General features: G+C 42.3%; 1 protein-coding gene across 7 annotated transcripts in view; it reads left to right on the top strand.

Moving 5' to 3' along the window:
• PRKAG2 (protein kinase AMP-activated non-catalytic subunit gamma 2) overlaps window positions 1-16,280 on the top strand; it is a 309,902-nt gene extending 293,622 nt beyond the window's left edge. For 6 of the 7 annotated variants that reach the window (XM_025291866.3, XM_025291867.3, XM_025291865.3 and 3 more), the window contains 7 exons: window positions 1,176-1,230; window positions 2,542-2,668; window positions 5,391-5,556; window positions 6,039-6,076; window positions 7,508-7,654; window positions 10,657-10,750; window positions 15,115-15,706. In XM_025291866.3, coding sequence (XP_025147651.1) covers window positions 1,176-1,230; window positions 2,542-2,668; window positions 5,391-5,556; window positions 6,039-6,076; window positions 7,508-7,654; window positions 10,657-10,750; window positions 15,115-15,146 — 659 coding nt within the window. In that variant the 3' untranslated portion in view covers window positions 15,147-15,706. Of the gene's footprint in view, window positions 1-1,175; window positions 1,231-2,541; window positions 2,669-5,390; window positions 5,557-6,038; window positions 6,077-7,507; window positions 7,655-10,656; window positions 10,779-15,114 lie in introns of all 7 variants that reach the window. The other variant, XM_044947101.2, reaches the window with a different exon arrangement.
• Window positions 16,281-17,508: the final 1,228 nt, after the last annotated feature.

Raw genomic sequence — 17,508 nt, 5'->3', positions numbered from 1 at the left:
CGTTGGATCTCACCCCTCTTTGGGTATAATCACAATACCCTTTTCTGAAATGGAGCCATTTTTAAAATTGTAATTTCAGGGCTGTGAAATTGTTGTCTTTAATGAGACCTGTCTTGCTGGGTTTGGTACGGCAAGGGCAAAGGAGCAGTCAGCAGGAATTGCATAGCTAGGAGCCAGGGGTGGGCATCATTAAGGAGGGATCCTTTGTAAGTATTCAGGGAGGTGTATGGATAGAAACTGAGGGACCCGCTGAAGGTAGTTTTTTAATTTAAATCTGAAATTTAGCTTTGTACTTCCCATTATCTGCTTGGCTTGAAAAGCAACCTTTAGACTGGCTGCAAAATCTGAACACCCGTTAGAATTCTCTAAAGGGCTGGGCCTCTTTTAATCCTGTACGGAAATTTCATTGAGTGATGTATTTATTTGATATATGGTGGCTTTATCACGCCAAACCAAAGTAAGTCAACATGGAATCCACATATCAGCCTATTATGCAGTGAATATATATTTTAATACCAAGACAGACACTTCTTAATAAATTCTGCTGTTTAAGTTATGTTAGACCAAGGTTTAAGTATATTTACGCTTTGTATATTACATGGCATTTGATAGTAATAATGTCAAGATTTTCTTGAATGCCTTCTCTGTAGAAACCTCAGTAAAGCAAATGAACTGTAAAGTTTATCTTTACAAAGATGATTTCTACATACTAGAAAGATCCCCAGATAGAGTAGATCTGAGCTTTGGTCTGGAAAATAAAACCTAGTAACATTTGAAGAGCAAAGTTTGTTACAGCTTTTATCTTTTAACTTATAAAAATTAGTTTTAGAGGATATCATGCTAAGCTTCATTTCTTGAGGGTGATCATGACTTGGTGATATTCCAGTGGCCTTTGCTGGTATTGCTCTTTCACTGGATTTCTTGACGTTTCTGGTTTTTACAATATCTATGGTAACATTGTTTTTAAATGCTTTTCCACAAAGGCACCATCTGAACAGTGTGGAACTTGTTTAAAATAACCAGAACTATCATTAACACAATAGTTTTCAGTAAGTTAATTCAGTTTGGGTTTTTAATCATTCTAATCATTATCTGTAAATGGAAGGCTATTTTAACTTAATAATTTAAAAAAGCAACTATGTTACTAATTACATATTTTCTTTCTATAAATACAGAGCTTTATTTACAAGAAACATTTAAGCCTTTAGTGAATATATCTCCAGATGCAAGGTAAACATGTCAAGTTTTTCTCCTTTTAAAACATTCACTCATTCAGATTCATCCGTTTTGTGACCATGGGTGACAGGTTATTTTTGTCTAGATGGGGGCCAGCCTTCAGTATTAAATTCAGTAAACTTAACAGACAATGAAAATCACTGCCACTGTTGGTCCACAGGGTTGGTGATGGACTAGAAGGTGGTTGTACTAAGCAGCTCAAGAAACCAGATCACCTGCAACAGAAGCCAAGTGGGGAGCTGTTTAGTCCTTAGAGCTGCCGATCCCTGAGCTGTGCTCCGAGCCTCGCAGACCAGCCTTTGGAGGGTGTTGTGCCCAGGAATGCGCATTACAGCAGCTCCCCCAGGGGTTCTGACGGGCACTGAAGCTGAGCAGTCAGCCTCATCAGGCACTGGTCCAGAGGTGGTCAAGGGCTGCCCTCGGTCGTCCTGCTGGACGTCCCATTGTTCCAGATCCAGGAGCTTCCCAAAATTAAAGACAAACATCAAACCACAGATCCAGGAAGCTGGCCACACGTGTGGAACCAACCAGGCTTCCTGGAAATGGCTCAGAGACGTCTCTACATTCGTATAAAAGCATTCTTAAAACTAGTGCTCTAGTGAGAAAAGATTGGGCTTCCCTCGTGGCTCAGATGGTAAAGAACCTGCCTGCCGATGCAGGCGACCCAGGTTTGATCCCTGGGTCGGGAAGATCCCCTGGAGAAGGGCATGGCAACTCACTCCAGTATTCTTGCCTGGAGAATCCCCATGGACAAAGGAGCCTGGCGGGCTACGGTCCATGGGGTTGAAAAGAGTAGGACACGACTGAGCACACACACACACACAGAGTGAGAAAAGGTGGAATATTGATTTTTATTTCTAAGACCTAAAAAAGCAGCTCCACCCAGCACCCCCTCCTTGTCTGCAGTCACAGGAGAGGCCGGAGCAGGAAGCGGCCAGTCAGTGAAGTCAGGGCAGCCTCGCCAAGCCCACCGCGCCCTCTGTTGCCAGAGTTGTCCATTAGCCTCCCTGGGGGTTAGCTTCTGTCCTTTCTCAAAAGCATCAACCCTGCTGTTAAAAAAAACTGCTCTCCTAGAGGTTTGTCACTTACATTTGGGTTTGAGATTTTATATTAACACCGATTGTGGAAGATCAAAAATTTGGCTGAAGTCTGCAGTCTAAAACTTTTCCAGAACACTTTAATGTCTATCAACCTCTTAATAATTGTTACTGAAAGGCATTGAAGATACATTGAAAGCAGGGGTGGTCCACAGTTTTCTACTTCTTCTTTAAAGCCTCCTAACAACTGTAATGGCTTTTCCCGCAGCCTCTTCGATGCTGTGCACTCGTTGATCAAAAATAAAATCCACAGATTGCCAGTTATTGACCCCATCAGTGGGAATGCACTTTATATACTTACCCACAAAAGAATCCTCAAGTTCCTCCAGCTTTTTGTAAGTAGTTTTTAGTGTTTCTAAAGACGTAGTTGCATCTGCTTTAACTAATTTACTTCAAGTAAATTGGCTCCCTGTTACCCTCATAGAAGAAATTTGTTAGCTTTGAGGTCTCCGTTTCTAAACTTCCGTTTCTCATCTCACTGCTATTTGAATTGCACATTCTCAAAGTTGATTCCAATTAAAAAGCAATCCCCTTTTAGCACAAGTATCAAAATAGTAAAAATGCTTGGAATTCTCTATTTAAATAAGAATATTTTTATTGCCTGAAATGAGGGGACATAAAGCAATTTGCAGGTCAGTCTAATTAAGGAACTGCTGTACAAGATAACAAGCCAGATTGCCTTATGAAGCTTTATTGGTATCATGGTTTGGGAAATATATTCAAAAAGTCCTATCCCACGGGTTATCTTATTATTATAAGTGCAGCAGTGATAGAAAAACCCAAAGCAAATAAAATTTTGACCAAGAGAATACCATGTTGGTCCAAATGAGGGCTATATTTTCTGTAGGTTTTTTCACCTGTGTTTGAAATAAGATGGCTTCATAATCAGCAAAAACATAGAACCTCTTTGCTTTGCAGTGTTAAAAAGAGGCTCAGAGGACCAGAGTGTTTACAGAAGGGCTTTAATCTTTTTTTCCCCTCTAATTACATGCACTGAAGTTGAGGTTATAAGTAATTGGTCAGCTGGAACCAGTAGGCAGCCTCATTCCTGGTTCAGAAGAGATCATATTAAGAATCATTCTTTAAAAGAAGGTAAAATCTGCATGAGGTTAGCTTTGCTGTCTTCCCTCCAGCTTCAGATAAGGAAGTAGTGTAGCATCTGGTGTGACATGCAAGAGCTCAGCTGCTGCTCCTGGGACCTGCTCTCCACAAACCCCTTGCCAGACAGCAGCACAGAGTTTAGTTAAGACTGGGAGAAACGCCTTGTCCATCAGACCAGCCCTGTGTTCTAGTAAGTTTGTGTAAATGCAACCCTCTTGATGCTTAAATGGATAGAAAAAGTAGGAAGGAGAAGAGTTAATTTACAAAAAAAAAAAGCATGAAGTTTGGTAGAGACAGCCCAGGGAAGAACTACAGAGGCACGGATTTTGATGGTCAGACCCCCCGTCCGCCATGGGCTGGATGCAGTCCCCTTGGCTCCGAGCTCTGGCAGGACCCCCGGCCGGGGCTGGGCCAGGCCCTTCGCCCATGTACCCCTTAAAGTCGTCATTTAAAAAGAATATGAATCATGAGCACCAAACACTGTTAAGCACTGACGTTGTGTCAGGCACTTCACATGGTAAACCTGATCCCTGCCACCACCCTTCTCAGGTAGGTATTTTTACTCATCTGATTCGTAAGCGATACAGTTCAGCGAGGTGGTGTGGCTTTGCCACGGTAGCCCTCCCTGCCCCCGGCCCCTTCGGGAGGCGGCTCAGGTCCTAGCCATCAGGGCGCCTGGCTCACAGACCCGGACCCCGGGTGGCGGAGCTCCAGCCCGCTTCCACGGCCACGCTGTCGAGGAAGAACCACCCACAGTTGGAGACAGGCCTTGGGCCATTTTTCTCTTCTATACAAAGGAGAGGAGGTTGCCTCTACCAGTCCTGCTTTCTATTTGGGCCAACGTGATCATTACAATCGTGCTGTTAGAATGTCCAGCTAGGAATTTCCAGATAAAAAAATGAAGTTTTACTGAATTGAAAGCACTCTCTCAGAAGCAGTAGCATTGCCCCTGGAGACGTTTGCCTGTTAGCCCGAGTGGACAGTGTGGATCAGGGGTTAGTGATCCTGCATCGAGATGGGCTAGGTGACCTAATAGGCCTTTCTTTTTTTTTTTTTCTCTAAATTTCTAGGATTCTCATGATTTGAATATTGATGAACTCTTTGACTTGAACATTTTGTTTCTTCTAATTGTTCATCTTTTCCTGATAATTATAAGGTACACCAGGAGGACGGAATCAACTGTGCCCTTTATAAAAGGTGGATTTTTGAAACCATAGAACCTTGTTTTGTTTTAGTCAAACATGACCCTAGACTTCTCTCTTCTGACTTCTCCCTCCTCCTCTAAAACAGCCCGTGAAAAGAAAAGTTAACTTTTAAATGTTCTTCTAATTCTGTTCGGTTGGCTTGTTCTTGTTCCTCATAGACAAAAATTGGAGTCTTCCTAAGGAGAATTCGGGATGTTAGAGGTGGGATGGGGTGAGAACTGGCTTAGCTGCTCAGCTAGCCACATCCAACACTTGGGGTTTGGAAGCGTGTGGCTTCTTAGTAACTGCTACTTAAAGATGACAGCAGAACCACGAATTTAACAGGAATACTTTTAAAAGATTCTTGGTGGCTGATGGGCCTTAATATCCAACAGGGCTGTGGTTCCCTTCTGTCCACTTTCCCAGTGAATGAAGAAAAGGAGAAAATGTTAGTGCTCTGCAGCGTTTTACTAAGTACATAAATAGAAGCTTAGACATACAATCTGGTTTGAACAATAGACACAGTCCTTATACGTAACATTTTCATATTAATTTACTAAATACTTAAATAGAAGCTTAGATATACAGGCTGGTTTGAACAAAAGACACAGTCCTTATATGTAACATTTCCATATTAATTCAGATTTCCGGATAGATTTCTAGAAAAGACTAACTTTAATTTGTTGCACATAGTTTTTCATCAAGTGTGGACATGTGAACATTAACAAGGAGTGTCTCGGCTCTAGAGCATCTGTATTATCTTCCTGTCTAGATGTCTGATATGCCAAAGCCTGCCTTCATGAAGCAGAACCTGGACGCACTTGGAATCGGGACCTACCATAACATCGCCTTCATACACCCGGACACTCCCATCATTAAAGCCTTGAACGTTTTCGTGGAAAGACGAGTGTCTGCCTTGCCTGTGGTGGACGAGTCAGGTCTGTGTGCCAAGCCATACCTGTTATCTCCTTAGGGTACAGTGTGTGTGTTAGCCGCTCAGTTGTGTCTGACTCTTTGTGACCCCATGGACTGTAGCCCGCCAGGCCCCTCCATCCATGAGGTTCTCCAGGCAAGAATACTGGAGTGGGTTGCCATTCCCTGCTTCAGGGGATCTTCCTGACCCACAGATCAAACCTGGGTCTCCTGCATTGCAGGCACTAGGGAAGCCCCACTTAGGGTAAAGTTATTGTTAAATGACCTGGCGTATCAGATAAGTGGGGAAAAGGAAAACTTAGACCAGGGAGCATTCAGGGTGATAAGAATCATGTTTTCCATGAAGATACGATTTCATATCTGTTTTTAAACAGACAAGTTTATTTTGTTTAGCAGTATTTAATTCCCAGTGATTATCTAGTTAAGATTGATATTAAATGCTATTTCTTGTTTTAAGACTTTTTCTAACATATATTTTTATTTTTAGGAAAAGTTGTAGATATTTATTCCAAATTTGATGTAATTGTAAGTATTTTTAATTTTGTTAAACCTGTCATCTAGAATGCCTGTGAAGCATATTCATTACTCTGTTTTTGTGATTTTTCCTAACTTAATAATTCCTGGCTTATTTGAGGATGAGGATCCTATCAGAGAATTCCACAGACTCCCCCATAATAACTGTACTTTTATTGTATTTTATTCATGGATTTAGCAGTGAATAACATACTATCAGCATCTTATAATTCTTTGTTTTTTCAGATCAGCCATGCCTTACCTGTTACTATAGCGTGTGTGTGTATTAAGTGGCCATGTTTCTGTGTGAGAGACAGTGACTCATTCTGCCGACAGGCGTGGGCCCGGTACACACATGGCTCCTTGGGCACACGTAGCCCATTACTTGCTGATTGGCAACCGCTGTTCTAAAGAGGACAGGAAACTGATTACATAGCGTTATATAGAGATCTTCCTTAATCCCTGGTTTAAATGTACCAGATTGATTTTGGTGCTACATCCTTCCACGTGGTGCTTCTCTCCCCACCTCACTCATTTAAATGCATTTCCTTAGAGTTTTACATTAATTCTAAGAAAGGGAACTGAAACTCTGATAGTCCCAAACATGCACATCTTTTTTTTTTTTTTTTTTTTGCCACAATATTGACTGCAGTATTTAAGTATTCTTTTGTAGCTGTTTCAAACCCTTATGTTTCATCCTATTCCATTTAACATAATAGACACCGTAAAACAGGCTTACTGGAATCTGGTTGGGTGGGACCCCTATAAGTTTAATCAGAGCCTTGAGACCCATTCACATCTATAGGACTTCCTCCACGAGTACTTGGTCCTGACGGCTCCCCACCCCCAAACCTTCCAAGCAGAAACCTTCTTGCCCAGCCCTAGAGACTTCTCACCCTTGGCAAATGTTAGTCCACCTCTCAAAAGACTTTATACATCAGGGAACAACTCTGTAGAGTAAGAGGGAGAGGGATAAATTAGAGTTTGGGATTAGCAGATACAAATTACTATATATAAAATAGATGAAGAAGATCCTACTGTAGAGCACAGGGAACTATATTTAAGATCTGGTAATAACCTAAATGAAAAAATACATATATATGACTAATTCACTTTGCTGTATACCAGAGAGTAACAGTACCTTGTAAATCAACTATATTTCAATTAAAAAAAAAAAAAACCCTATTGGTAAGAATGGGGACTCTTCCATAGGTCCCACAGTCAGAATTTAACACAATTGCTTCATAATAAAGGTATACCTTACAAGCTTTACTGTTGATAAGATGATGAAATAACAGTACTCACGGCATGTGTTAAGCCAGTACCATGGTACTAAATTAAGATAAACATTAATGTTTTTAAAAAATCAGGTTGCTTTGAACTTACTTTGGTCATTAATGTGAGTGGAAACAAAGGCTATAATTCACTGCTACTTGATTGCAGAACCTTGCTGCTGAAAAAACGTACAACAACCTAGACATCACAGTGACCCAGGCCCTACAGCACCGGTCGCAGTATTTCGAGGGCGTAGTGAAGTGCAGTAAGCTGGAGATACTGGAGACCATCGTGGACAGAATCGTGAGAGCGGAGGTGAGGCGGCCGCACACACGCGTCCCTCCCACCTGCCTCCTTCCTTCCCTCCGCCGGCACTAACTAGGAAGCAGGGCCCCAGGAATTCCAGTCACAGGAGCAGCCCCTGAGGCAGCCTTCCAGTCCAGCTGCGTGGCCGTCTCCTGCTGTAGAGCGTATCGTGTGTCTTGGCACCTAGTAGGTCATCTGTGAATGGCCACTGAATTAAATTTATAAGGCCTGATGTCATAGGCGAATCAAATAAATGGGTAGGCTACTTTCATGGTTTTAAAACTTAAGAAAACAGAAGTCCCAAGAGCTTTAAGTTTCCTTAGGGTGCTAGTGAATTTAAAGCTATAGATGTAATTATGTGGTTTTAACAAAGTTAAGTCAATAAAACTGTGTTCTGATCTTTTACTAAGTTAGAGTAATTGTCTTCCCATCAGTGTGTCTTTTCCTGATTTAAACCGTAAATGGTCAGTCCATCTCCTGACCCTCAGCCTCATGTCCCCTTTTATTTTACTGCCTGTAAGGTTTTTTTAATATACTTTGCATAACACTCTAAATAAAAGATGTGCAGGATCACCCCCATAGTGTATCAAATGCATTAAACCCATCCTCAGATAATTTCTTTCCTTTCGTGTTACGGATAGGAAATTACCCTCTTTATCAATCTTTAGGACTGAAGCATCAGTGCGCCTGTGTTCCTCCTAACCCCTAACTGGGCAAAAGCCATTCATAAGTCTGCTCTGATTTTTATTTAAATGCAAGGATGCAGTCCAAAAAGAAAAGTGCCTGAGCATTTTTAGGCTCACAGCGGGTGACCTTAGCCTGCTTTCTGAATCTTACCTGTGAAGTGGTGTGGAGTCTGGAGCCCCTGCTCAGGAGCCAGTGGTGCCCAGGTCCACCGGCCCTGCCTGTGTGGAGAAGCCCACTGCCCTGTCCTCGGGGCTGACGCCCAGCTGCAACCACCAGGCTTTTACCCTGTTTCCTTAGCCTTAACATGAAGGCTTTCCTTTTTCTACTTGAACTTAATACCCATTACTAGTTTTTCAAAGGGATTTAAGTGGCTTAAGAATACATCTAAGCTTTCTATTGTTCTTTTTATGTGCCTTTTGAAGATCATAAGAAATCCCTCTATAAGGACAATGGACCACATCTATCTGATGGACTCCTTTATAATGATTAAGGATCATGTTAAAGGAGGATGCTATTGATATGGAAAAACAATATATTGCCAAGAGGAAAAGCCAATATAAAGTGTAATCCTTTGTGTGAACATAATGCACACACGCATAGAAAAGAGTCTAGAAAGACTTGCACCCCAGTATTGACACGGCTGTTTCTGGGGATGTGAGGACGTGGGGACATGGGGAATGCCAGCACTCCTGCGTGTTCCCACGCCCCTGTTTAGGTGTGTGTTACTGTCACATGAAAGAAGAAAGTGATTGGCTTGTCCTGGAAGTTCATCGGGTGAGCAGCACAAATTTTACTGTAATATGAAATAGGTCATTGAGGAAAATAAAGACGTAATGTAAGTTTTCTCAAGTTTCCCATCTTGACTCTTTTCCTCATTAACTATTTTCCACCAAAATATGTTGAAGCTGAAAACTGGGGACAAAGACCAGTTTTTAGCTTCAACATATTTTTGTTAGGAGAAAGGTATACATCAGCACTGTGTGTATCAGCCATAATTTGGCTTGTTTATATGACGAATATCACACTAGCTTTTAGAAAAGGAACATCTGTACGTTTAGACTCATCAACAAATAAAATACTTTTGGTGCAACTAATTCTAAGTGAAATGGTTTCCCCTTGACCTTTAGTATTTAGTAGTTCAAAAGAGAGTCACTTATCATTATTAAATATTAACAACCAACTGTGTCTAGTATAGAACATAAAGCATTCTCTGACCCTAGCTGTCAAGCATCAGTTTATGATCACAGTTAATAGATAACTGTGTTATATCACAGGGTGATTGAAGAACCTAAATTGTTCTAGAGGAGCTTTTAAAAGAAATGTACGATTAGCATGATTAAGATGACAGAGTAATTTCCTTTTTAACCTGAAAGCAAACTATGATGTCAGAAGCGTCACCAACACAGTATCATTCAAGACAGACTTTGAAAAGAATTCCCCTCCTCCCTCCCATCTCTTCCCTGTGCGCCCCACCCCCGATTCTGCACCAGCCAGGGTTTCCGTGGTCAGGATGGGGAAGAGAATCTCCAAGCTGACCACCAGCATGTGGTTGCCTCAGGCCTGAGTCCTAACGCTCATACATCAGAGAAGCTCTATGCTCTCTCTCTCTTTCCTGAGGACACCTTGTTACAGTAATACCTCAAACATTGTCCACTTATAAAAGCCTTTCAAGTAGAAAACAGGACATGAATGTAATTCATTTCACTGTGTTATAGTTGATTATCCTCTGTTATTCTTAATATATGAACTTCATAGAGAAAACAGAAAAAATAAGCATAGTGACCTTTTAGCTTTGCTGTTTATTTGGACTTCTCTGCCATGTAAAACAGTTATCTCATAGTTATTAGAAACCGAAGTACAACGGTAAAAAAAATCTAAAACTGTTCAAGAGATTATAGCTACAAGAAATAGCTACTATTACACTTCCTGTTTTGAGTTGTATCTTTCATATATTAATATTTTGAAAATAGAAAACTAAGCCAGACATAGCCAGCCAATGTTTCTTGTGTGCATGGGGCTAAGTTGCTTCAGTCATGTCCGACTCTTTGCAATGCTTTGGACTGTAGCCCTCCAGGCTCCTCTGTCCGTGGGGATTCTCCAGGCAAGAATACTGGAGTGGGTTGCCATGGCCTCCTCCAGGAGACCTTCCCGACCCAGGGATCAAACCCAGGTCTCCTGCATTGCAGGCGGATTCTTTACCATCTGAGCCACTGGTTGTTGTTACTCACTGTATAGTACATGAAAGATTTTCTTTCTAAGGTTCATTTTAAAACTTGACTTATTTCAGCTTTCACGTGTGGGGCCTCCCCTTCTCTCGTTTGCAGGTCCATCGGCTGGTGGTCGTCAATGAAGCCGATAGTATCGTGGGAATTATTTCTCTGTCCGATATTCTGCAGGCCCTGATACTCACCCCCGCAGGTATAAATGCTAGTGTCTGACCTTCACCGTAAGTACATGGCAGGGGGTGGGTGAGCAGTAAGCCCTTCCCTAGCACCTGCCAGCCACAGCCTTCTCTACAGCACTTCATTTTCATTTTCGTTGTGGTTTTGAAGTTTCACTGTCCTACTTGAGAGAGAAAAGTTTATAGAAAGCATTCTGACTTAGGAGCATCCTATCAATACCTAGAGTGCTTCAGTAATCAAGGTCTCATTGCCATGTTCATCATAACCTTTTCCTTTAAAAAGAGCTCCTCAGTTTCGCTTTGTTTTTAGGGCTGCTAACTGGAAATCAGGAAGGAAATTCTTTGGGATCTACCTATTAAAACCATCCTTGGGTTCAAGCCCTGGGTTGGGAAGATACCCTGGAGAAGAAAATGGCAACTCACTCTAGTATTCTTGCCTGGAGAATCCCATGGACAGAGGAGCCTGGCAGGCTACAGTCCATGGGGTCACAAATAATTGAACGTGAATGACTGACTAACACTTTCACTTTCACCCTTCCAAAAGAACTTACTAGTAGTGAGTATATAAAACAAATGAGCTGCACAAACTTTTCCATTAATAGCGTATTAATAGTTATTTACATTAACTGCCAAATGACATTTGGTGACTAAACTCATTTTCTCCCAGATTCACTCTAAGCAAACCCTCAGGTCACAGTCAGGGGGCCTGCAAGACTAGGGAAGGGGCTTAAGAAGAGAGAAGTTGGTGTTTCTGCCATGCCACATGTTTACTAGATGGGTCCTAAAACCACCGCCCCCCCGCCTCTACCCACCTCACCCATCTACTGTACTAAGCATTTACAGATAGCCCAGCCTCAGGCCTCACAGATCAAGGCCAAGACCTGAAAGTAAATGATGTGCCCTTTGAACTCTTAAGTTAAACATTAAAATTTGCATTTGCTTGGGTATTGATTTTCCTTTAGTTCAGAAATTCATCAGACTAGCTACCACTAGTTTTTACAGTTGGCCTGTGAGCTGAAGATACCCGCCCTAAAGGAACCCCCACCACCAGTGGGAAGCAGACCCCACTAAGCCAGGAGGGCGGGGGCGGGGGCGTGGCCCCGAGGAACAGGGGCTCTTAGAGCTGGAGCAGCACCCAGCGGTGTCGGAGAAGTCCTGGGGCCCAGCCTACGTCTGCTGAGCTGAACCTCTCGAGATGGGGCTTGCCGCAGTCATTTTCAAATCTCAGACATTAGAGAACTTCATTTTAAGGACAAGTTTCAGTACAGCATTAGAGGTCAACCTCTGCACACCCCACGAGCAATCAGCCACCACCATGCAACTGACCCCTCACCCACGTCAGCCCCCGTCACCCTGCTTCTGGAAACCAGTCCTCTCTTCTCCACGTGTTTTTGTTGTTATTTCATTAGTTTTGGCTCAGGGTTTTTGTTTTTTTTTTAAGATTCCACATATGAATGAAATCATATGGTATTTATCTTTTCCTCTCTTATTCCATGCTGAAGTAAGTGAACGATCTGTCCACGTTGTCAAAAATGGCAGGATTTCATTTTTTTTATGGCTCATGATAATCTCTATAGTCATGAAATGAGAAAAGGACTAAAAGAATGTGAGATTGTCCGTAGCATTACTTACAGTAACCTAAAACTGGGAATAACCCAGACATCTTTGAGCGCAAGAATGGACAGACTGCATTCTGTCCGTCGGTAGAACGGGTGGATGGTGAATGCACAGTTGTATCTGACAGTGGATGAACCTCATAGACAAACCATAAAGCGAGGAAGCAGGACCAGTGTGGACAGGGTGGTTCCACCGGTGTACAGCTGACCCTTGAACAATATGGGTCCATTTCCACATGGAATTTTTTCAATAGTAGCCTGCAGTCCCACACGGCCCATGGCTGGTTGAATCCACAGAGGTGGAACCAAGGATGCAAGGTGGAATCATGAGTACAGAGGCCAAGCTGTATGCAGTGCCCTGGCTCCATATGTTCACGGGTCAGCTCTACAGCCCCTCCATGCACATTAGGGAAAGGGCTCTTCCACTCAGGCTCATCCCCATGGCCACGTCACTTGGCACCTTGAGAAAAAGACACCCCTTTTCTAGCCGGCTGGCCCTGGGCCAAGGCACACAGCTTGCCGAGCAGAGTCAGGCCAAACGTCAGCTCCCTTCTGTCCCCGAGGCCAAGATTCTTTGTGCATCACAAATTCACAGTAAGCAGTTCTTTATCCTCTTTGTGCCTTGGCATCACAAACCAGAAGAATGAGAATGTTCATCTGGGCGAGTTTAAATTTCCATCCAGATTGGATTTTTTCAGAAATTCTAAGTCACTGATGCAAGTCAGCATTAATGAGAATGCAAGGAGGAAACCTGGGCCACAGCTGGATTTGAAATGTGTGTTAACACAGAAATAGCATTAGGACAGAGAAGGCAATGGCACCCCACTCCAGTACTCTTGCCTGGAAAATCCCATGGATGGAGGAGCTTGGTGGGCTGCAGTCCATGGGGTCGCTAAGAGTCGGACACGACTGAGCGACCACTTTCACTTTTCACTTTCATGCACTGGAGAAGGAAATGGCAACCCACTCCTGTGCTCTTGCTTCGAAAATCCCAGGGACGGGGGAGCCTGGTGAGCTGCCATTTCTGGGGTCGCACAGGGTCGGACACGACGGAAGCAGCTTAGCAGCAGCAGCAGCATTATGAAAACAGGGATAGTCAAAGTAAGAGTTCTTTCTAGTACAGTTGGATGTAACACTGTTTGTTTAAGGATGTGCCCTGTGCTCCCAGTATCTGGATTATCCATGAGCCTTGGGGGCAGAGCTCTCTTGGAATGGAGGGAGCACCTCCTTCAGACCAGACAGTGTAGTGGGAGCGTCAGACCAGAGGTCCCGCCTGGGCAACCAAGCCCACTCGCCACCTGCTCTCCCCCGGAGCTGTGAGAGTGTGGGCCAGCTCGCAGCTCCCCTGTGCAGCCTCCACCCCTTCTACAGAACAAGCAGCTGACACAGGCCTCCTGTCCCTGCAGAGATCCGTACCCTGATTGAAACCGTACCGTGAGGCCCCATGCTCAGGATGAGCAGGGTAGATGTTTATTGGATAATGAGTAAGAGATGCTTTTGAAATCATCCACCATTATGAATAAAAGGGCAGTTCAGTTTAGTCGTTCAGTCGTGTCCAACTCTTTGCCACCCCATGGACTGCAGCACAGCAGGCCTCCCTGTCCATCACCAACTCCCAGAGCTTGCTCAAACTCGTGTCCATCGAGTTGGTGATGCCATCCAACCATCTCATCCTCTGTCTTCCCCTTCTCCTCCTGCCTTCCATCTTTCCCAGCATCAAGGTCTTTTCCAATGAGACAGTTCTTCACATCAGGTGGCCGAAGTATTCAATTTCAGCTTCAGCATCAGTCCTTCCAATGAACATTCAGGACTGATTTCCTTTAGGATGGACTAGTTGGATCTCCTTGCAGTCCAAGGGACTCTCAAAAGTCTTCTCCAACACCACAATTCAAAAGCATCAGTTCTTCAGTGCTCTGCTTTCTTTATGGTCCAACTCACATCCATACGTGACTACTGGAAAAACCATAGCTTTGACTAGACAGACCTTTGTTGGCAAAATAAGGTCTCTGTTTTTACCAGTAGTTATTCTTTTCACTGGATAATGGACACAATTTCCCATTAAGGATACTGATTTGATAATTAACATTTTCTCTTGTTCAAAAAAGTTTCAGCTATAGTTCATTGTCTGGCTTATCTCAGATGTTTCAAGCAAACTTAAGTATCTACGCACGCAACCAGTGAGTCAGCCCAATGGCAGTAGCTACAGTCTTTTAACCCTTATTTTTATAGATTGTTAATCTCTTTCAAAGTGAACTGTCTTCTAGTGTCTGATGAGAAAACAGAAGCTGTTGTAATGGAAAAACAAAAAAGCAACTGCCCCCCTCCCAACACATTTAGAAATATCCTGGCCAGATGAGAGTAGGTGTTAGGTGCAGGTACTGTAAACATGTTAGAACGCTTTTTTTTTTTTTTTTTTCACATTTTTTGTAAGTATATACAACGGAAGTACTTTGCACCTTCACTAAAACTTACATATACATTTCTTTTAAAACTTTTTAGCAGCAAAACCCTCTTCTTTTCAAATTAAACCTTGCACAGTTAGAGTTACAATATGCAATATGGAATAAAGGCATGCCGCAGCGATGCCAGGGGCGGAGGGCGGTGGAACCCGGACCCACCTGCTCATCGCCCACCACTTGTGAGGCTCTGCAGGTGAAGGTAGGAGCCATGGGGTGGAGAACCACCTCTGTGCTCACCTCGGACCGGTGCAGCAGCAACACATTTTTACGTTTGCTTTGAAACTTCCATTTCCCGTCTCCTGGCAGGTGCCAAACAGAAGCAAACGGAAGCCGAGTGACCCCCGTGAGCGGAGGAGCCCTCGCAGGAGAACTTGAACAAAGACGCTGGGTCACGCTTTGCCTCATGAACACGGACCGCGATGAACACAGCAAAAACGGCTGAGAACGTGTGGTATCAGGGTTTAGCGATGGGTTTTTTTTCCCCCAGTGATGTTGACACGAAGCATAAAAAGAGAAAGCTTGTATGTGTTTGAAGATTTCAAGCTTGCATTAAAAGACTGTTCTCAGACCATCATCTGAAAGATTTCAAATGCTGTATGTCATTAAAGTGCACTGTGTCCTGCGTTTTTATTCTTTTTCATGTTAAAGAAGTCACTGGTATCTTAACAGGCAGCATGACGTAAGGCAAGTGTGGCCTATTGAGAACTGGTGCCTTACGTCGGAACAGCGGCCCGTCACCGCCGCTGCCCGCGGCGGCGAGCGTGTCCTGGCGAAGCGGCACTGCTGGAGTGGGAACGCGCTGAACCTTGACCAGATCAGTTTGTTTTCATTCAATTTGTTGACTAGCTGTAATCTGAATATAAATAATTTACTTTATAAAATTTTAATGATGGTCTTACGTTTAAGTGTTCCGTTCTGAACCACAGTGTAAAACAAGGCTGACTTACAGCAGCTTTATTTATTTTTTACTTTCATGCAGTTTTTTTACACATCTTTTTGGTGGGTAAACTTCACCATACCCATGAATAAACCATTGGTTGCTACTTTAAAAGGGCAGTTTTCTCATCATTTCAGTTCGGACCTGGAAAGGATAAGACTTCTCAGAGAGCCACTGTTGGGTTTTTAAAGCTGACGTTTCTAACAGCATGTGTGGGAACCTGCTCTGCAGGGCTGCAAACAAAATGCCCGGAAGATGTCTATTTTTTTCCTTGTGTTCTGACATGAAAATCATGATGTCTGTATGACTGCTGATGCGATTGTTTTGTAAATTTTACTGTGGCATATGCAGTATTGTCATGGTTGAGGAGAAACACAATGCTTCCTAGTGTAAGTGCTCTGAAAATGTTGACTGTCTGTGTGTGTGTGTGTGTGTGTATACACACACACATGAGTATAGTTTGGTTTTTTGTTTTGGGGTTGTTTTTGTTTTTTTTTTCAGATTGAAAATTTAAAATAAATCTTACTATCTGCCATCTTGTTAAAGTTTTTTAAAATACTTTGTATTTCAGCACACATTAATTAGAATCCCACATGCAATTTTCCACTTAGATCTTTCTCCCCAAATAAAGGAGAACATGCATTCTCCTTTCCTTTTTTACATCAACAGGAAATAAGACATTAGTGATTTGATTCATAATCTTTATCTCTCTCCATTATTAAATAAAACATTTCATTTAAAATTTCCATGCCTATTTTATCATGCTAGGGGTCAATTTTTTCATCTCCTAATAGGCCAAATATGAAAGAGATTTTGCCTGTTTTCCCCATAGAAACAGTAGTGTTTGTGATTTAGGCTAATGGTAAATCTTGGAGAAAAATGAAATATCAGAGAAAGTTAAAAAAAAAATACCTGGTAATAAACCTAACCCAGGAGGTGGGAGGCTTATATGCTAAGAACTATAAAACACTGATAAAAGAAATTGAAGATGATTCAAAAAAAAGGAAATATATCCCATGCTCTTACACTGGAAGAATTGACATTGTTAAAATGGCCATGTTACCCAAAGCAGTCTATAGATTTAATGCAATCCTTATCAAGTTACTCGTGACATTTTTTACTAGAACAAATTTTTTACTAGAACTAAAATAATAACTAAAATTTATTTGGAAACATGAAAGACCCAGAATTGCCAAAGCAATACCAAGGAAAAACCAAAGCTAGAGGCATAACCCTCCTAGACTTCAGATGCTACTACAAAGCTACAGTAACCAGAATAGTCTGGTATTGGCAAAAAAAAAAAAAAGACATATAAATCAGTGGAAGAGAATATAGAGTCCAGTAATAAATCCACACACAGCCAGTCTTCAACAGAGGAGGCAAGAATACACAATGGAGAAAAGACAATCTCTTTAACAAGTGGTGCTGGGAAAGCTGGACAGTTGCATGTAAATCAATGAAGTTCAAACACACCACACGATACACAAAAATAAAATGGCTTAAATACAAGCCATGACACCATAAAACTAGAACATGGGCAAAGCATTCTCTGACATAAATAGTATCAAATTTTTTTTTTTTAGGTCAGTCTCTCAAGATAAAAGTAAAAGCGAAAATAAAGGGGACCTAATCAAATATACAAGCTTTGCATAGCAAAGAAACCATAAATGAAAAGCCTGTGGACTGGGAGAAAATATTTGCCAACAATGTGATCAACAAAGGCCTAATTTCCAAAATATACAAACAGCTCATATAATTCAATA

This window comes from Bubalus bubalis, chromosome 8 (assembly GCF_019923935.1).
Source record: "Bubalus bubalis isolate 160015118507 breed Murrah chromosome 8, NDDB_SH_1, whole genome shotgun sequence".
NCBI lineage: Eukaryota > Metazoa > Chordata > Mammalia > Artiodactyla > Bovidae > Bubalus > Bubalus bubalis.
The sequence above is the reverse complement of the archived record's forward strand: the minus strand, read 5'-3'. Positions and strand labels throughout refer to the sequence as shown.